At 39.5% G+C, this 21,815-nt stretch overlaps 1 protein-coding gene across 23 annotated transcripts in view; it reads left to right on the forward strand.

Annotated features, from left to right (window-relative positions):
• PHF21A (PHD finger protein 21A) overlaps positions 1-21,815 on the forward strand; it is a 191,729-nt gene that overhangs the window by 148,619 nt on the left and 21,295 nt on the right. For 16 of the 23 annotated variants that reach the window (XM_044929217.1, XM_044929218.1, XM_025266149.2 and 13 more), the window contains 3 exons: positions 5,718-5,969; positions 8,080-8,169; positions 12,205-12,498. In XM_044929217.1, the coding sequence (XP_044785152.1) occupies positions 5,718-5,969; positions 8,080-8,169; positions 12,205-12,498 (636 nt within the window). The remainder of the gene's footprint in view (positions 1-5,717; positions 5,970-8,079; positions 8,170-12,204; positions 12,499-21,815) is intronic. The other 7 variants (XM_044929220.1, XM_044929214.1, XM_044929216.1 and 4 more) reach the window with 3 other exon arrangements.

Below are 21,815 nucleotides of genomic sequence, written 5' to 3' on the forward strand. Positions count from 1 at the left end.
GAGTAAGAGTTAAAATGATTTCCCATGTGTCCAAAGAAGGGGAAAAGGTAATCAAAGAAAAGTCATGTCTCTGTATTAGAGCAGAATTAAAGTCTTATTTTCAATTTCTGAAAGTGTTTATTTACACTTGTTCTAAATGTCTCTGTGACTTGACATCCTCAAGAATGGTTTTTCTGGAATGCTTAGCAGTTGGTGTGGAAATATTCCAGGATCAGTGCTCATGGGACCAGTAGAAAGAGGCATTTAGAAGGTGATATATTTCATAGAAATGAAATATTCACTTCCAAGTTCATATTCATCTCATATGAGAATATGTATTTGTTCTCATACCGTGAAGGAAATCTGAAATGGAAGCTACAAGTCAAAAATAGTGCTGAGAAGTGGAAAGCTTAAGAACATTCTAATTGGTGTAGCTGTGAAAATAAATGATTTTACTGAAAAAGGCGTTTATACTACCACATAATGTAAGAATATTAAGGCATTCAAGACACACAGAAAAGGATGTATTTAGAAATGATTCAATTAAGAGAAGTAATCAAGCTTGATCTCCACACTCTTATATGTAGTGTGGGCATACCTTTTAAATTGGGACTCTTCAGCAGTGGCTCCTGGTCTTTGGAGGTCACAGACTCCTCTGAGACTCTCTAAAGCCATGGATTTCCTCCCTGGAAAAATACACATTCACACCTAATACAGTCATTTTTGCACATGGTTTCAAAGATTTGGGGATCTTCTGAAACCTAAGCACAGACACCGCTCACCCACCAACACCACCTCCACCATATCTTTATATGTAGAACAAAAGATTATAGTTGACTTGGTTAGTCACTGTTTATGTACAATTGGACTGGTTCATATACAATATTTTGCAAATGCAAAAAAATACTTATAAAAATACTGAAGATACATTTGACAGAGGTTGTGACGTTATACTGGCACTCTCCTAAGGGCTTTACATGTACAACGTGCACAGTCCTCACCCCAGCCCTCCTAGGACAGTATTGTTATTATTATCTCTAATTTCTAGAGAAGAAAACTAAGGCACAGAGAAATTAGTAATTGCCTAAAATCGTGTGAATGTTACATGGTAGAGCAAAGATTTGAACCCAGACGTTCTGACTGACAAACCTGTCCATTTGCTACTCTGAACTGCTATACAATGTCCAAAAGAGAAATACTGACATTACATAAAAGGCCAAAGAAGGAAAAATGAAGAGTCCTCATTGTAAATCAGGCAGCTAGAGTGGCCTGCATCATTTTTACCTTGATCTCTAAGGCTATTTGGAAATGAGGCCTTCAAACTGACTTTAAAACCCCCCTGACCAGGACTTGCATTTCTTCCAAAAGGTTGCCTATCAGTTTACTTCTTTTGGAGTTTTTAACAGAGTTGGATTGGTTGTTCTCTTTCCAAAGTACAGTTTGATCAGAAAGTGTTTACATGGAAGGAGTTTTTTAGAAATCATTGTTTCCTGGTACTAGGAGTTTTCTCTATTAATCCATGGAAACTTCTTCTTCAAGTACCATTCCATATTGCACAAATCAGAGGAAATACTTACCTAATACTTAAACAATAGCTATTCCCTTCCCTGGTAATCTGAGTTCTGTACTGGTTTGGGATGGCAATAGTAAGGGGCCTGGGGCTATTCCCAGAACCGTGGCCTCTCCATCTGGTAGCCTATCTGATAATTTAACTGATTTAGCTAAGCTTGTTTTATATTGCCTTTTTTTTTTTTACGATAAAAGCGAAAAGATCTTCAAGTTTGGGGGTTTTGTTTTTATAGTAAACTGTCCATCATTATTTATTGGGTGCTCCTTATATGCTAGCTTTTAGTACAGAGAGGTAGTAATGTCTTGGCAACTGAACAACAGCAATGTCCCTGCCTAGACTCTGGTAAACTATGATAATTCTTTTCATTAATTATGTAAATATTTATTGAGTCTCTACTATATGCAAGCCCAGTGCTGGGCACTGGAGAGGACAGATTCACAAATAAGACAGGGTTTCTGTCTTCAAGAACTTAAAAAATCTAGAAGAGAGGAAGATGTAAACAGCTAACAAGAAAAAAATGAAAACACCAATGAGGAGCTGTGAAAATACCCGAGGACAGTAATATTGACCAGAGGGATCAGAGAGTGCTACATAAAGAAGGTAGCTTTTGATCAGGGCTTTGACAGATAAGAGAGCTCAGTGATGGGGCAGAGGGGAAAGAGCGTCACAGTGCAGAGAGAAGTGTGAACAAAAGTATGGACGGAAAGGAATTGTGTGCCTTGGGAATAGCAATGAGGCTGATGTGGCTGGAGCCTGGATTCCAGGAAGTGGTGGGAGGGAGATAGAGCCAGGAAGTAGGAAGAGGCTAGCTTGTGGAAGCTCTCCAACGTGTGGCAGAACTTTGGGGGTTTTTGGCAGTCATAGGGAGTCATTAAAGGTTCATGAGGTTAGGGACAAATGGGAAGTTTAATATATGGCATATACTAAATGTTTCAGTCCAGAAAGGATTAACTATAAATTTAGCAATCTGTGTAAGCAAAGAGGAGACGCTAGGAAGAGCAAGCGTTTTATTCTAAGTTGGATGATTAGCATGTACCAAGGCTGGGGCGAGGGAGGGAGGGGGGGAAGGAAACCAGTTCCCTTTACTTAGCTAACTCCAGCTCATGTTTGTATGTATATTTTGAAAATTTTCCAATCTACAGAAAACAATGAAAGAACAGTTGAACACAGGTGTGCTCTTCAACTTATACTCACAACTCTGTCATTTTAAATGAATACAGGTATAAAGAAGCATGCAATTAATAAAGCCAAACAGAAAATAAACCCTTATAGACAAAAGGGAGTGGAATTCTACTGATAGCTGTCCAAGTGTACAACGGTTACCTTCCATTCAGAAGTAAACCAACAATCTGAAATAGATGTGGAAGTTAATTAGAGCCCATAGTAATAATCCCTCTTAAGTTCTGATTTGTACATTGGAGCTGGTCTTTTTAAATTCAGTACCTTATGCTTTGCAGCCACTAGCCACATGTGACTGTAAAAAACCAATAACTTAGCAAAAAAATAAAAAGATTTTGCTGTTAGTACTTCTTGCCGTGTATTTTCTGCATTAACTTCTAGTTCATGCAGTTTTGGTTTTGTCCATAAAGAACCCCTTTATGAAACTGGGAAAACTACTGTCGTCTCTTGGAAGAGATCGTACTTGGACTGCATCAACCAGTCAAGGACTAATCACAGCTTCCATAGAAAGAACTTTCTCTGTTTGGGGGCACCTTTCCTTTCTGTGTCTTCTCTTCCTCCTGCCAGAACAACTCAGAGGTTTTCATTAGTTTGAATATCAAAATTTTAAGATTCTCTTTGTCATCTAAACTCAGAACTCCAGGATCGGTTTATATTCCCTAGCACTTAGAATAGAATAAGCACCAGACGAGTAAAGAGCCAACCAGTACCCGTGGCAATACCTGGTGTCAGTAAATGGTTAGCAAATGTATTCATCAGAAGCTTTTCATCAGAACATACAGTACTAGGTCTTGCGCCTTTATATTCAAAGAGAGTCACGCAGCTGCTAGAAGATAGGAGTGAAATTAGCTACAACTAAATACTTCTAAAGTAGAATAAAAATGCTAACATGTGAACACACTTGTTAGAATTCAGTGCTTTTTAGTGTTGCAGTTAATGGTAAGTATATAATTCAGGTTAGTTTGAGGTTTTACTCAGTTTTTAAGAATAATTATTCAGAAAATTGATAATGACTTAACCTGAACCAAGCATATTTCACACAGAAGTATACTGACCCTCTTTTAACGTAGTACAACATGCACAAACGTTTTTAAAATCCATGTCAGTGAGTTCTGCTGATTATAGCTTTCCTTCCACCACTCGTGGTGGTACCAGGACTGAATGCCATCTGGTGTGACTTGCTCACCACTTCAAAAGTTCTGTGTATTTAAATGTTTTAGATTGAAAGATAGAACTAATATCACACTGGGTTAAAAACAGATATTAAGATAGCTGGTAATATAAAGTCAGTCCTTTTCGCTATACTACTGTAACATTTCTGATGATAAATAGCATTTCGCTTTTATTTGGTTTTCATCACTGATAGACAATGGATGGCCTGCTACCTCCCAAAATAAATAATAATTATCAGTGTTTCCCCTTTTACTCCCATTTCACACTGGAGAGGACAGTGGCAAGGAAAATAAGCCATCTTGTATCATTGACTAAGGGAAGAGGAAACATTTGGGTGATTTTAATTGTAGGCATCAATAAGGATTTTAGCTGATTATTCTCAATATGGAATAGATGAGGGCAGCTTATTACCTTTTTTTGGTTAAAAAAAGGGTGTTAAAAAGTTAGATAATACATGCAAGTATATTGTCATGCGAATGTTTAAGGCAGAAAAATTGCTTAGAACCAAATGACTTACTACACAAGGACTTGCATAAACACTGAAATAGAAATTCACAAAGGAATTTGTTCGGATCTATTTCAGGGAGAGTGGGGTCCTTCACCCTGGTTGAGGGGCAGTGCTTGTCCAATAGAACTTGCTCTGGTGTTGAAAACGCCGCTGGCCAGTTTGGTAGTCGCTAGTCACATGTGGCTATAAATACTTTCAGAGTGGCTAGTGTCACTGAGGAACTGATATTTTAAGTTTTATTTTGTTTTAATTAAATTTGAATACCCACATGTGGCTATTAGCTACGAAACTGAACAGGGCAAGTACAGAGTAAGAAGAAAAAGATGAAATATGATAAAATGAGAACCAACAAGTTAGACCAGGTATATTTTCATGTTTCTGAAACATCTCTATATTGAGTGACTAGTAGCATTCGTTAGATGTGTGTGCCATGAAATGAGATTGTTGATATTTTCTTCTTCTGTAGCTGGCTCCTTCAGTTATGCTAATAGAAAAATCCAGAGAAATACAGCTCCAAAGCGGCAGTAGTGCTTGTGGAGCATCAGTGAAGTCCTCTCATCTCAGTGCAGACTCTGATCTATCAGACTTGCTGAAACTCAGGTGTTTGTTTCCACCCCATCGCCTTTTTCTGGGTCTTTAATCACTTCTGCAGCAGTCCTCCAGAGAGAAGATTGTTGATAGTGACTCATATCCCTTTGGTATCAAGAGCTGGTATTTACTATACTAGTTGGTTAATAGGTTTCATTATCTAGAATTGGGGATTTACTGCCTTTGAGGCAACAAATTGTACTAATTCTCATGTGAGTTTCCTTTCCTCCTCTCCAAGGTGACACTCAAAAGAATTAAAATACACTGACTGTCCTTTTATCCCAGGCTTTGTGTCACAGAAGGCAGATAACCAGAATTATATGATAAGTTTCTTCATATTGATGAGGTTGTAACAGTTAAAGAGATGGTGTGTACCTCATTGATTTGCAACTTTTACAAAGTTTAAATTGAGAGGAAGCAAAAATTTAAAAAACCAGAAGAAATAGTTACACTCATATTCTCTATCTGAAAACCCACTCCTTTCCTTGTTGAAAATCCTGCAGCATATTATCTTGCAGTTATTACTATAAACAGACTTGAAGCTAAATTTGAGAACTCTGGCAAACTTGACATTGTCTTGCCCTGTAGTAAGAACTGTGCTCTACACCAAAAAGCTTAACTGATGATGAGAACCATTGCTTTGTTTTCTTCTGGAGGTTAGCATTTTGTTTAGTGGGATGACACTTCAGTGTCCTAATATCTGTTCTCCATGTCTCCTAGAAGACTGTAACTACAGCTTCTATGATTACCACAAAGACACTACCTCTCGTCTTGAAAGCAGCAACTGCGACCATGCCTGCCTCTGTTGTGGGCCAGAGACCTACCATTGCTATGGTGACCGCCATCAACAGTCAGAAGGCTGTGCTCAGCACTGATGTGCAGAACACACCAGTCAACCTCCAGACGTCTAGTAAGGTCACTGGGCCTGGGGCAGAGGCTGTCCAAATTGTGGCAAAAAACACAGTCACTCTGGTAAGCCAGCAGCTGCTACTTATGTGTGCCCACATGAAAGGGTTTAGGCTATGCATTTGTAGACTTATATCCATGTTACACTCCTGCTAGATTTTTCAGTCTCCATCAGTCTTCTACCATACCAAACTCACCTTTGGGGCTGACGAAGGAATATGGCATTCCTACTATCTATAGGGATTAGGGTTCGAGTTAGGGTTTCTATAGGGGCTTCCCTGGTGGCTCAGTCAGTGAAGAATATACTTGCAATGCAGAAGACCTGGGTTCAGTCCCTGGGTTGTTAGGAAGATGCCCTGAGGGGGGCATGGCAACCCACTGTAGTATTTGAGGCTTCCCTGGTGGCTCAGACAGTAAAGAGTCTTCAGTGCGGGAGGCCCAGGTTCAATCCCTGGGTTGGGCAGATCCCATGGAGAAGGAAATGGAAACCCACTCTAGTATTCTTGCCTGGAAAATCCCATGGACCGAGGAGCCTGGCAGGCTACAGTTAATAGGGTTGTGAAGAGTCGGACATGACTGAGCGACTAACACACGCACACACTATCTAAATAACTGTAGAGGTGTCCTGACACCAAGGATGGCCAAAATATGACTTGACTTAAAGGGGGGAAACGCGCTTCACAGAGGCATTTACGCAGCTTCATGTGGCTCTCCCTCCGTCCTGTCCACAGTCCTCCCTGTGAAACTTGAGTGCGCTGGTGCTGTACTCCTAATTCAGGGGGAATGCCCTGCTCATTTTTTTTAGTTCACTCTTCCTTGAAATTGCACCCAGGAAGTACTGGAGTTAGTTGGGGCACTTTAAAAATGTTTAAGACACACAAATAACAGTGTCCATTCCAAGGTCCATCAGAAAAAAACGACCTTTGGAAGGAAGAAGTTCTTGAACAAAAATTGTTCTTGAGATTTCTAGGGTAAAACCATCTAAAACCCAATGTTTTCAGAATATATCCAAATTGCAGTTTAAAACTCTGTTCTTAAAGTGGAAGCTAAAGGCTCTTGGTGGCTTTCGAATGATGACCAGTGGTGAGTGAAGCTAGAGGGCCTTAAAGGGAAGCTCTGCTTCTTACCCAGGAATCTTTAGGGAAGCAGCCAAATAACTCAGCCAGATGCTGAGAGTTAGAGAATTCTTTGTAGGAAGAAAGCCATTCACTGTTAGGTAAAACTCTTACATTAGGAAAAAGCCCATCTGTCCAGGCTGCAAATATGATTTTACTTTGGAATCAGTGTTGACTTTTAAAATAAACAAGTGCAAGAGTTCTTGAATGTCAAAGGAAAGCATCTAAGATTGCCGAGTCTGTTATGTTCTACATTAGAGGTATAAGGAAACAAATGTGATTGGTTCACTTTATGGGGCAAAGCATGCAAGCAAGAGAGTAAGAAAGTTTCTTAAGGTGATGTTAATTCAGATGGTTAATTCTCCAGTGAAAGCTTGTAGAAAATAATGTCTGATCGAGAGAATAGTGATGCTGAAAATCCTTTAAGAATACTGAGCTTTAGCACTATTTACAATAGCCAGGACGACGGAACCAACCTAAATGTCCATCGACATCTGAATAGATAAAGAAGATGTGGTACATGTATACAATAGAATATTACTCAGCCATAAAAAGGAACAAAATTGAGTCATTTGTAGTGATGTGGATGGACCTAGCGTCTGTCATATAGAGTGAAGTAAGTTAGAGAAAAATATCACATTTTAACGCATATATATGGAATCTAGAAAAATAGTACCAATGAATGTATTTACAGGGTAGGAATGAGACACAGATGTAGAGAATGGACATGTGGCCACTGAAGGGGGAGGGTGGGGTGAATCGGAAGAGTAGCAGTAACGTGCGTACACGACCGTGTGTGGGACAGAGAGCTAGCAGGAGGCTGCGCACAGCACAGGGAGCTCAGCTCGGTGCTCTGTGACGACCTTGAGGGGTGGGAGGGACGCTCAGGAGGGGGGAGGATATGTGTATACATATAGCTGATTCAATTTGTTGTATAGCAGAAACTAACACACATTGTAAAGCAATTATACTCAAAAAAAAAAAAAAAGGATGCCTAGCTTTTATTTTATATTGAATAATTATTTTCCCCTCTGATTTGTCTTTCTCATTTTTTTTTTTAGCAGGTTCAGGCAACACCTCCTCAGCCCATCAAAGTACCACAGTTTATCCCCCCTCCTAGACTCACTCCACGTCCAAACTTTCTTCCACAGGTGAGTAAATCAGTGACAAGCCCAGTGACGGGTTAGGTGAGACAAGAATCCTTGTGGACCCTTTCTAATCAGCCTATAATGTACTTGTCAATTCAGCTGTATTCACATCCCACTTAGCAAAAGATTCTAGCTGCAGATCCCTATACCATGAAGAAGGCTTTTTTTTTTGGCCACACAGCATATGGGATCTTAGTTCCCTGACCAGGATTTGAACCCTTGTCCATTGCAGTGGAAGTACGGAGTCTTAACCACTGGACCACCAGGGAAGTCCCTCAGAAGAAGCTTATGTTATCATCAGGGGTTTTTTTTTTAGCAATGACAAAAGGCTGTAGCAGAGGGATGTATGGAAAGGGAAACTGTCCTAAGTTTAAAATAATTAAGATAGCACCATTTTCAACCTTATGACATTGACTTACTGGAAGAATTTAGCCAGAACTGCCTGTCAATGGGGAAGGAATGCAGTTCTCCCTTCTCTCCCCCACCACTGAACCCCATATGCTGAGGAGAGTAGGGAGGAGACAGTAGCAAGCCAATTAGTAGAAAGCATTCTGTTCCCTGGGAAGTGATGGCCCTGAGGCTTATACTGAAACCCAAAGTCTTGCTAACAAAGACTTAGACTAGGAAGCTACTAGGGAGCCCAGACCCAAGCAGCACTGCCCGTATTCTCATGAGAGCACTCTTCCAGCAATTGGGCTGAACTCACCAATCTCATGACAGACTACCAGGATTGTCCCAGTATGGGTGTTGACGGGAAGTTGCCTTGCCTGGTAGAAAGATTGGGTATTCCTATCTGAAGCCTCAGCTTTCAGACAGAGAGAAGGGCTTGAAGGAAGTGAGTGGTCAGCGGCCATTAATGATTTCTGAATTGCCTTGGGGCGGGGAATGGGCAGTGCTAACATGAGATAAATCAATAATTTATCAGGTAAATCCTTAATGCTGTAGGTATCAAAAGGGCCCTAAGAACTATGGATATGAGGGTTTCAAGATAGTTCTCAGTCTCATGCAGCTTCCGACACACGTACGGCAATCACTGTGTCCACTGATGCTTTCAAACTGGTGCTGGAGAAGACTCCTGAGAGACCCTTGGACAGCAAGGAGATCAAATTAGCCAATCCTAAAGGAAATCAACCCTGAATATTCATTGGAAGGACTGATGCTACAGCTGAAGCTCCCATACTTTGGCCACCTGATGCGAAGAGCCAGCTTACTAGAAAAGACCCTGATGCTGGGAAAGATTGAGGGCAGGAGGAGAAGTGGGTGACAGAGGATGAGATGGTTGCATGGCATCACTGACTCAGTGGACATGAGTTTGAGCAAGCTTCAGGAGGTGGGAAGCCTGGTGTGCTTCAGTCCATGGGGTTGCAAAGAATTGGACACTTCTTAGCTACTGTACAATTGTTGGAAGTACTGTATAGTCTGAGAACACCTGAGAAGGACACCCATCTCATCTGTTGAGTATTACAGAAAGTTTCCTTGAAGAGTTGACATTCAATCTTAGACCTAAAGTCCTAATGATGTTAGTTTGACATAGTTATGGAGGAGGAATAAAAACATGCCGGGCAGAAAGAGGAACATGTATGCAAGTCCACAATGGTGAGAAACACATAGGCTTAAGGAACCAAAGGAAATTTGATGTGGCTGAGCGTGTGGGCCACGCGGCTGACTCAGGCTAGAGTAACAGGTGGGGATGGATAAGCCCATGGGCCAGTGCCTTTGGAACCTTGGAGGCTATGTAGGAATTGGGCCTTACCTAGGAACAGTGAGGATCCATTAAATTGTTCTCAAACAAGTGCTTGGCATGATTATATTTTTGTTCTAGAAAATTCCCCCTTAACACTATGTAGAGAATAGATTGGTGATTGACTAGACTGGGGCAGGAAAAACCATTAGGACAGTGTCAACAATGACAATAGCTAATGTTTAGAGAATCTTACTCTATGCCACTTATTGTAATGGGCATTTTACACGGGTTATCTATTTTAATCCTCACAACAACTCTGTGAAAGTAGATGGTGTTTTTTTTAGATAAGAATCTAAGGTTTAGTCTGTTTTTCAAAGGGTGGGTCATGACCCATTAGTAGACTGTGAAATCAGTTTGGTGGACTGTAACCAGAGTTCTTAAGTAAAATGAAGAAAACAGAAAGGAAATGTTAAGAGTATGTTGCACATAGTATTGTTTCATGAGGTTTTTTAAAAATAGATGTATAGATAAATGTCTATGTCTATGTATAGATAAATATCTATGTTTACAGTGTAAAACGTATTTCCTATTATGTATCTGCAGCACACACTATAGGGTTGTCTTAGACACAGCTAAGTATTCAGACTCACAAGACTATCAAAGGCCACTCTCTGCACCAGTCCACTTGGAATGATACAGGACAGAAACCAGCACTTGCCAGCAAGATAGCATCAGACATTTTTCTTCAGTAGGAGTCCCTACAGGCGTCCATACAGCAGTCACTATGGCTGTCCAGGGACTGCTCAGGTACAGGCAAATGAGGTCTTCAACAGGACAGTAAGAGAGCCTCCCTGGCACAGAAGCCTTATGCCTCTCAGGAGCCCAGTGTATCTTGCAACAATTCATAGGTATGGCTTTCAAGGTCCCCGCAGTGGACATGCCCGGTTATAAGAGTCACCCCATTTTAGGAAGCCCAAAGCATGGTGTCTGATCTGAGCGACTGAACTGATGACTTTCAATCTGGTTTGTAATTCACAAGCATTTCTCTGTATTCCACATTAAACTGTCATCTTCTTGAGGTAAAAAAAAAAAAAGTGTTTATAGCAAATTTCTATCTGTCCTTTTTGCAAGTAATGGAAATAGTAGATTTGATTTAGCAACAAGAGGTCATTTTTACCATAAGCAGTGTTCCTACTAACATAGTTGGCATTCTTCTGTTATCAGGCTTCCAGGGGTGTACAGCTAGAGTTAACTGAAGGTCAAATTCTTATGTATAAGGAGAAAGGATTTTGCCTCCAGGTCACAATTTAGAAAGTTTAAAAAATACTGGCTTAGAGATATCAGGTATGCTACCTTAGGTTACACAGTTAACTAGTAAGTGGTAGAACCAGGATTTGAACACAGGCAAGGATAATCCCATGTTTTAATCACAGTTTTCTGCCACTGTTTCAGTAAAATGACACAGCTAGAGTAGTGGCAGTGAGGACAGAAAAGTAGACATATTTGAGAAGGATTTAGGAAGCAGAGGTAGAGTGGAAGCATTAGGAATGATTCTGAAGGTTTTTTTTTTTTCTTCTTCTAAGGGACATTTACTGAGGTAATGATTGGATTGGAAGAAGTTGATGAGTTTTAGACATGTTGATTTTGAACTTCTTGTGAAATTTCCAAGTAGAGATGTATAACAGAGAGATGAACAAATGATTCTGAAGTTCAGGAAATGTCTGGTCCTAAGATCCAAGTGTGGAAGTCTTCACTATGTAGATAGTAATTGAAGCCATAGGATGCGTGAGAATTCCCAGGAGGAGTGAGGACATTGGGAAGTAAAGGGGTTCCAGGACAAAACCCTGAGAAATAGTTATATTTTGGATTGAGCAGAGGCAGAGGAAGCCCCAAGGGAGACCTAGAGAAGGACTGGCTGAGAACGGGGAGTTAGTTAGAGGGCCAGAGATGAGAGTGAACTAAAGCTGTGGGCGCGAAGAAAGTTAGGATGCGAGTTCAGGACACTGGCAGTGTGATTATCATTGCTAGGCACAAGGTCTGGGTGGGACCAGTCTCTGGATTAGGCATCTGACCTCAGCTTGAAGAGGTGGCATGGTATAGGAGAGGGAGCTATGGTTTGGAATCAGAAAATCTACATTCTAGGATAGCATCTGGATCCTCTTTAAGACCCGATGCATCTCTGTAATATTATATATCCTGAGATCTGTAGAATTGATAATTCTAAAGTGGCTATTAATAAATATTTGTACTGAATACCATTTCACATATATAGTGTAGAAGATCTGGCAGTGTCTAAAGCATATAGGACTTGAGAAGTTTAAGTAATACGATAATTGTTCTTTCTTTCTCCATAGGTTCGACCCAAGCCTGTGGCCCAGAATAACATTCCTATTGCCCCAGCACCTCCTCCCATGCTCGCAGCTCCTCAGCTTATCCAGAGGCCCGTCATGTTGACCAAGTTCACCCCCACGACCCTCCCTACCTCCCAGAATTCTATCCACCCCGTCCGTGTCGTCAATGGGCAGACTGCAACCATAGCCAAAACGTTCCCCATGGCCCAGCTCACCAGCATTGTGATAGCTACTCCAGGGACCAGACTCGCTGGACCTCAGACTGTACAGCTTAGCAAGCCAAGCCTTGAAAAACAGGTACAGGCACGGTGTGCACCTGCTTTGGGCAGTAGCTTTGCCATTGAGGCTGGGCAGCCTGTAAGGGGTCTTTATCTTCTCAGAGGCTCTTTATCTCAGCACCATTGTTAGTTGCTTATCAGGAGATAATTTATCCACAGTACAAAAGGGCCATTCTTACTGAAGAAAGTTGGGGTTGCTTTACCCACCATCTCCTTGCAGGTGGATTCTGATTCTTGGGTGAGTGAGCTCCCCCTGCTGGTTCAGAAGCAGAAATTCACAGATGAGTTCTACTGCCCTCAGTCAGGAAGCACAGATAAGGAAGTAAACAGAAAATGCTGTGTTCCTTTCGGCCCAGTGAGAATCCAGATGAGGATATCACTATAAAAGTCAGGAAGAATAAACAAAACAAGGAAAAGAATTTCATTACAAAGATTTTCCCTGTCTCTCACAGACAATGAGGAGCCAATGAAAAATGAAGATTTCTAAAAGCGTTCTTTTAACTCTGGAGGTTACAGACATTTAGCTCAAATATTGAAGCCTTTCATTTATATTTCTAAAATCAGATTTTGTGTCAGAAATGCAAGTCTATAGAACTAAACCTCCAAGAATACATAAGGGTTCTATGACAGAAAGACTTTTAAAACCAAGAAGAAGGATTTATAGGCAGTCACCGTACTCTATTTAAAGAAAAACCAATGACAAGAAAGACTTTTGCAAAGAAAAGCTCTTTTAAGAAGGTTGCTTTAAAAAGTCATTGACCTATTTCTAATTGCTCAGGCTTGAGTTCTCATTCATCTGAAAATAGTCTCTGGTGATCCTGAATCTTCTGCTTCTGGGTGGCTGACCATGATTCAGAGAGGCTGGCCAGATGGTGGGAAATGAGAAGGCTTCCTGCTGCCTTGGCCGCCTTGAACAGAGGAGCCTTATGCATGGAATACCGGCTTTCTACCCAGGCAGCTCATAAATGCTGCTAATCTGGCACTAAGAATCTGGGTACCACAATCTTATATCAGGAAACACAAGCGAAAACATGTATCTATTCCTGGGGAGCCTACTCAAACCCTAGGAAATGCTTTGAGGAACATTTAGAGATAAGTGACTTAACATGCATTTTAGATCAGAAGTTTTCAAATTTATTATCAGCGAACTTCAGTATGAAATAAGGAAAGTAAGATGCCCAAGCTTAGGAGTTTGGGTGGAGTCATGTTTGTAGACCATCTGCCGTCGTATCCCATGCTGGCTCTCAGACGACCTCTGAGGAGCCTTCGAGTTACAAAGAATGTGGTTTCAAAGCATTATTTTAGAATGTTATTTCTCTTGGACCTCTTATTTGATCAAGATGCTTTTAGGAGACAAAAATATTTTCCATTTCATTTCATTTTTACATTTCTTATTTTTTTCTGATTACAACGATGATACACATTCATAGTAAAAGAAAATCCAGACTTTACAGAGATATATACAGTACAAAGTGCATTCCTTCATGATCTGTGAAGAGAGTAAACTTCTCCCATAATTTTTTCCTTCTAAGTTGCTAGTAGCAGTTTAGCATCATATTCGTCCATATTTTCTTTTTAAAGCAAAAGGCAAAATCAGATTATATATTACTTTGTAACTTGTTTTTACCATATTAGATCTTGAATATATTTTCCTGTCGCAGCCTTACATATTGATAGAGCTCTTCATGTTAATTATAATACCATAAAAATATATCCATAAATTAAAAAACTTTTCCAGCAGTGAATTCCATGGGCTCCCTTCTTGTTGATCTAATAAACAAATGCAGTCATTGCGGTTCTAGTTTAGCATAGCAGTCTTACAGGTTATCAAGCTCAGTCAGCAAGGATTCTCTTTAGACTCCATTCTCAAGATTATCTTCAGATCTTTCTACTCTCCCCCTTTCTCTTCATATTTCATTTCCAGTATCTCATTTAAAGCTGTTCAAGAGATCTCATAGATAGGCAATATGTAGCCACAGAAGTACCACTTACAGCCTGCTCATAGAGATACCCAAACCTGTATCCTAACATTCTGTATGTGACCAGGCTAGATGGGTTCCTTTCTGCTTTCTGCTCTTTTGTTTAGGATGATAGCAATCACCTAATAAAAATGTGTTGATTCCGTGCCAGCTGTTATGCTACATGTACTGACATGAGGGTTGGGAAGTTAAAGCCTGTGCCGTCACAAAACTCAGTCTCTAGAGCATTTGGGGCAGGTGCTGTGACTCTGCCTTCATAGGAGGAAGCGCGGCAGGTTGGGTAGTTTCCAAGGCTTCCCTGTAGGAAAGGAAAGAGGTAACATCAGCTGTAACAGCGGTTGTCCACTTCTCCTCCCCCTGCCCCCATTAGGCATCTGCAACTTCTTATCCACCCCAGATGAAAGAGCCCCTGTCTTGTCCCTTATTAGAAGCCATATTACATTGTGGCTGTGAGAAACTGAGTGGTCAAGTTTAAAGAGCTTTGAGGCTAGAAACATATTTAAGGCAGAAAAGTAGGTAAGGCCAGACAAACTTACATCGGAGCCCCCACTCTGCTTCCTTTTATGTCTTTGTCCCCTCCAGCATTCTGTGAAACGGGGCTAAACGCCTGTGGATGCTAGAAAGTCATAAAGCACTTAAAGTCTGTTAGACTGTGCCTGGCACAGTTAGTTCCCAGGAATTAATGTTCATTTTTTATCCATGCCATGCCATCCCATCCCCTGCAACAAAGCCTTCTGTGTATTTCCCAAGGCTAGACTGCTGAAAAAATCCCAGGTTCTATGGGAAAATTTGTCAGATTGCTACCCATTCCCCTACTTCCGTTTATTATTTTATATAGAAACCTACACAGTATCCTCTTTAAAAAAAAAAAAAAAGTATTTCCAAGTTGAGAATATTATCCTATATATTATCTTCAAATCCCAGTCTTCCCTTTAAGGAAATTTGAGGTAGTGACTCTTTGCCCTCCAGTGGGGAAAACAGCCAAGTGACCAAAAGATGGATTTTGCTTTGTTCTCAATCCAAATTTTAACCTTGATTGGTGTGACCACTTGGACATTTAAAACCTTTGCAGGTGTCTGACTTTGATTATTCGTGCATTGTGGCCTCAAAAGGTGAATTTGTAATTCAGAGGTATATGTGGCTAATTTAGTTCTAGTATTTTCCAGAGTTTTTGGTTTCTATCTTTTAAAACCAAAAAAGAACAAGATTTGCAAATTCGTACAGGTGCAGAGTAGGAAATAAAAATAAATTACACAGATTGGGAGTAAACAAATGGATTTTTTTTTTTCCCACTTTCAATGGGAACATGAATACAAGAGATATCCCAGTCGTATTCTTAATTTATCTTTGAAATAGTAAGACCAGTGTGACAAAATTGACATTTTGGCCTTGGTGTCAAGAATAGAAAGTAGAAAAGACTGCAGTAAACTGCAGAGTAATATACTCCGTCTCAAGGAGGCAGCTACTTTTTGACAGTAGCCAATTTTTATCATATGGAAAACTTCTCTAAGAAAAGCCAGAGGGCTTTTCTGGTGGCTCAGTGGTAAAGAATTTGCCTGCCAATGCAGGAGACACAGGTTTGCTCCCTGATGTAGGAAGATCCCACACGCTGCAGAGCACCTAGGCCCATGTGCCACAACTACGGAGCCTGGCTGTAGAGCCTGGGAGCCACAGGAGAAGTTTGTGCGCTCTAGAGCCTGTGCTCTGCCCAGGAAAAGCCACTGCAATGAGAAGCCTGCACACTACAATTAGGAAGTAGCCTCTGCTCGCCACAACTAGAGGAAAGCCTGTGCAGCAACGAAGACTTAATGCAGCCAAAAATAAATAAAAACCAGAAATCCAGATAGTTTGAGAGATTTTGAGATATACTTTTGTTCCTTGTGCTTTTTGGTGTCATAGGTAAGAAACCATTGTCACATCTAAGGTCACAAAGATTTAACCCTAATTTTTCTTCTAAGAGTTGCATGGTTTTAGCTCTTATATGTCGGAGAAGGCAATGGCACCCCACTCCAGTACTCTTGCCTGGAAAACCCCATGGACGGAGGAGCCTGGTAGGCTGCAGTCCATGGGGTCGCGAAGAGTCGGACACGACTGAGCAACTTAGCAGCAGCAGCAGCAGCTCCTATATGTAGGTCAGTAATCCATTTTGACATAAATTTTCTGTATATAATGTGAAACAAGGGTCCATGTGGATACCCAGTTCTCCCAGCACTATTTTTTGAAGAAACTATTCTCTCCCCATTTGAACTATCATCCCATCATTGGAAATCTGTTGGCCATGGATGTATGGGTTTATTTCTGGACTATCAGTCCTATTCTGTTGGCTTATATGTCTGTCCTTATGCCATTACCAACCACACTGTCTTAATTGCTGTAGTTTTGAAATTGGGAAGGATGAGTCCAACATTTTTCATTTTCAATATTGTTCTGGCTCTTCAGGAGTCCTTGTAGCTCTACATGAATTTGAGAATTGTCTTTTCCAATCTTTCTGCAAAAAAAAAAAAAAAGGGAGGGGCTGTTGAAATTTTGATAGGAATTGTGTTAAATCTGTAGATTGTATAGTATTGCCATCTTAATAACAATGTTCAATCTTCGTGTACTTGAACATGGGTGTCTTTCCATTTATTTAGGTTCTCTTTATTTCTTTAGCAGTGTTATATAGTTTTCATATACAAGTCTTTTACCTCCTAGGTTAAATTTATTCCTAGATATTTTATTCTTTTGGATGATATTGTAAATTGAGTTGTTTTCTTAATTTCCATTTAGAATTGTTCACTGCTATTATGAGTTACAATGTGTTAGAAATACAGCTATTTTTGTGATGATTTTGGATCTTGCAATTTTGTTGGATTCATTAATTAGCTATCGTAGTTGCTTTGTGGATCTTCAGGATTTTATGTCTGTAAGATCAGGTCCTCTGCAAATAGAGTTTCACATCTTCCTCTCCAGTTTGGATGCCTCGCAGTGCTTTTCCTTGCCTTATTGCTCTGGCTAGAGTTTCCACTAGATTGTTCAATAGCAGTGGTGAGGGTGGGCATGCTTCTCTTGTTCCTCATCTCAGAGGGAAAGCTTTCAGTCTTTCACCAGTGAGTATGACGCTAGCTGTGGTTTCACATAAATGTCCTTTATAAAGCTGAGAAAGTTCCCATCTCTTCCTAGTTTTCTATCTATCATGAGTGTTTGTATCATGAATGGGTATTGAGTTTTCACAGATGCTTTTTCTGCATTAACTGAGATGATCATATTGTTTTTCTTTGCCTTTGTTTATTAACATGGTATATTACCTTCCATTCCTAAGATAAGTTCTACTTTATCATTGTGTATCATCCTTTTAATATACTGCTGGACTTGGTGTGCTTGTGTTTTATTGAGGATTTCTGCATCTGTATTCATAATCGATAACTGTTTTTTGGAAAAGTTTGAGAAAGATTGGTGTTAGTTCTTTAAATGTTTGGTAGAATTCACCAGAGAAACTGTCTGTCCTGGACTTTCTCTTTTGAGAGTATTTTGATTACTGTTTCAATCTCTTTAGTTGTATATTCTGTCGAGATTTTCTGTTTGAGTCCATTTTGGTAATTTGTATGTTCATAAGAATTTATCCATTTGATCTATATTATCTGTTTTTGGTATACAATTAAAAAATTTTTTAAGTTCAAGTATAGTTGGCCACCTCATGCAAAGAGTTGACTCATTGGAAAAGACTCTGATGCTGGGAGGGATTGGGGGCAGGAGGAGAAGGGGACGACAGAAGATGAGATGCCTGGATGGTATCACTGACTCGATGGACGTGCATCTGAGTGAACTCCGGGAGTTGGTGATGGACAAGGAGGCCTGGCATGCTGCGATTCATGGGGTCGCAAAGAGTCGGACACGACTGAGCGACTGATCTGATCTGATCTGATCTGATAGTTGATTTACAATGTTGTGTTAATTACTGCCATACAGCATGATGATTCAGTTACCATTCATCTTTATATTCTTTTCCATTATGGTTTATTGTATGATATTGAATGTAGTTCTCTGTGCTGTTCCGTAGGAATCTGCTACCCCAGCCTCTCACCATCCCCTCTGCAAGCCCCTTCCCTTTGGCAGCCTATTGGTGTACAGTTGTTCAGTGTATTCTCTTATAATCCTTTTTATTTCTATAAGGTTCATAGTAATGTAGCCATTTTTATTTCTAATTTTCATTATTTGTGTCTCTTTTTGCCTTATCCTGTTTAACTAAAGACTTGTCATTTTGTTGATGTTTTCAAAGAATCAACTTTTGGTTTCATTAATTCTGTTATTTTTCTATACTCCAATTCATTTATCTCCACTCTAATGTGGAGATAATTTTTACTATTTCCTTCCTTCCACTAGCTTTGGGTTTAGTTCTTTAGTTCCTTAAGCTATGAATTTAGGTTATTGATTTGAAATCTTTTTTATTTTTTAATGTAGACCATTACAGCCATGAATTTCCCTCCGAGCAGTGCTTTCACTGTGTTTCATCAGTTTGGGTATGTACGATTATCATTTTCATTCTTCAGGGAGATAGAAAATTTCCCCAGTGATTTCTTATTTGTTCCACTGGTTGTTTAAGAGTATGTTGTTTAATTTCTACCTACTTAAAATTTTTCAGTATTGCTTTGTATCAAGTTCTGGCTTCTATTATCATCAGAAAAAATACTTCATATGATTTCAGTCTTTTAAAATTTATTAGGATTTGTTTTGTGTCCTGAAATACGGTCTGTCCTGAAGAGTGTTTCATGTATACTTAAGAAGAATGTGTATTCTGTTGTTGTTGAGTAGGTTGTTGTTTGTATGTCTCTTAGGTCTAGCTGGTTTACAGCGTTAAGTCCTCAATTTCCTTATTGATCTTCTTTGTCCATGTTCTTTCCTTTATTTAAAGTGAGGTATTAAAGTCTTCAATTATTATTATAGAACTGTTTATTTCTCCCCTTCAGTTCTGTCAGTATATGCATCATATATTTTGAGACTCTCTTGTTTGGTGCCTATGTATTTGAAATTGTCATATCTTCTTGATGAATTGACTCTTTTGTCAATACGGAATGACTTTTTTGTCTCCTATAACAATCTTTGACTTAAAGTGGGTTTAAATGTCTGATATTAGGATAGCCATCCCTATACTCTTTTGACTACTGTTTCCATGCAGTATCTTCTTCCGTTCTTTGATGGATACCTTTTTGTGTTTTTGTCTCTAAAATGTAGAGAGCATATTGTTGGATCTTGTTTTTTTTAAATCCATTCTGCCACTCTATTGTTTGATTTGTAAGTTTAGTTACATTTAAAGTGGTCACCTATAGGCACAGACTTATGCCATTTTGCTATTTTGTTATCTACATGTCTTACATATTTTTGGACCAATGTAATTTGATTTGATCCCAGCTTAGCTTCAGTAGTATACAGAAGCTCTGCCCACCCCCTGCCCGCCGTTATGTTGTTATTGTCTCACATTACACCTTTATGTATTGTGTAGCCATGAACACATATTTAGAATTTCTGTTTATGCATTTCTCTTTTAAATCATATAGGAAGCAAAAAGGAAAGTTACAAATCAAAGCCACAGTAATACCGGATTTTACATTAACCTATATAGTTACCTTTACTGAAGTTTTTGTTTTGGGGGAGGGGGTTTAATTTACTGTCTAAGGTTTTTTTTATTTCATCCTGAATAATCTAAAGGGAATTCTTTTAGGATAGGCCTGCTAGCTATGAACTCCCTTGGCTTTTTGCAGGAAATGGAATTCTTGGTTGATAATCTTTTTTTCTTTTAGCACTTCATTTATTTATTTATTGGCCATACCACATGGCATGTGGGATCTTAATTCCCTGACTAGAGATTGAACCCGTGGCCCCTGCAGTGGAAGTGTGGAGCCTTAACTACTGGACCATCAAGGAAGTCCTTTCAGCACTTTAAACATGTCATCCCATTGCCTTCTGGTCTCTGGTTTCTGATGAGAAACTGACTGTTAATCTTAGTGAGGACCCCTTACTAAGGGGCGATGCATCGTTCTGCTTTTGCTGCTTTCAGGATTCTCTTTGGCTTTTGACAGTGTGATTGTGTTGTGTTTCAGTGTAAGTCCTGTTTGAGTTTATCTTCCTTGGAGGTCATTGAGCTTCTTAGATGTATACAGGCAAACCTCGGAGATACTGTGGGTTCAGTTCCACACCACCACAATAAAGCAGATAAGGGTAGTCACGTGAATTTTTTGGTTTTTCAGTGCATATCAAAGTTATGTTTATACTGTGGTCTACTGATTGTGCAGTAGCATTATGTCCAAAAAAAAAAAATGCATATACCTTAATTTTAAAATGCTTTATTGGTAAAAATGTTGGCCATCATCTGAACCTTTAGCAAGTTATAATCTTCTACAGTAGTAGCATCAGATCACTGATCACAAAACACCTTATTTATATTATTGAATATAATAATAACAAAAACATTTGAAAAATTGTGAGAATTATCAAGATGTGACATAGAGGCAGGATTGCCACAGACCTTCAGTTTGTAAAGAATGCAATATCTGCAAAATCCCGTAACGTGAAGTGCAGTAAATAAAGCAGGGTATGCCTGTAGATCCTGTATTTCATCAAATTTGGGAAGTTTGCAGCTGTTTTTCTTTAAAGATCATTTCTGTTTCTTTGTCTCTCCTTTCCCCTGGGAATTGTAACACATACGTTGGCATGTTTAGTAGTGTCTCGCAGGTTTCTTAGGCTCGGTACATTTTTCTGCATTTGTTTTTGTGTCTGCTCCTTAGACTGGTTAATTTCAGTTGTCCCGTCTTCAGGTTCACTGACTATTTCTTTTGCCTAAACTCCTTTAATGAATATTTCAACTGTTTTTCAGTCGCAGGTTTCTATTTGCTGCTTTTAAATAATTTCTGTCTCTGTATTAATATTTTGTTTTTGGTAAGCCATTGTTCTCTGGGTTATTTTTTCGGTTTTTTGCCATGGTTTGCTTTAGCTCTTTGAGCATATTTAAGACAGTTGACTTAAAGTCTTTCTCTAGGGAGTCTGATGTCTGGGCTTCCTGAAGGCCAGTGTCTTATTATTGTTTTTCCCCAATGAAACAGCTATACTTTCCTGTTTATTTGTGTGCCTCCTAATTGTGAAAAACGTTCACTTTTAAATTACAACGTGATAACTCTGGAAATTAGATTCTCCTCCTACCCCAGGGTTTATTGTTATTGATTGTTGAGAGCCTCTGCTGTTTTTCTGTTTAGTGCCTTTTCCAGACTATTTTTACAAATACTATTTCTTGTCATCTGTGGTTATTGAAATCTCTGTCCTATTAGATTTACTTAAACAACTGGAGCCAAAAAGAAGAAAAAGATAATAATAAGTAAATTAAAAACAG

The sequence above is a fragment of the Bubalus bubalis genome, chromosome 16 (assembly GCF_019923935.1).
Source record: "Bubalus bubalis isolate 160015118507 breed Murrah chromosome 16, NDDB_SH_1, whole genome shotgun sequence".
Classification (NCBI taxonomy): domain Eukaryota; kingdom Metazoa; phylum Chordata; class Mammalia; order Artiodactyla; family Bovidae; genus Bubalus; species Bubalus bubalis.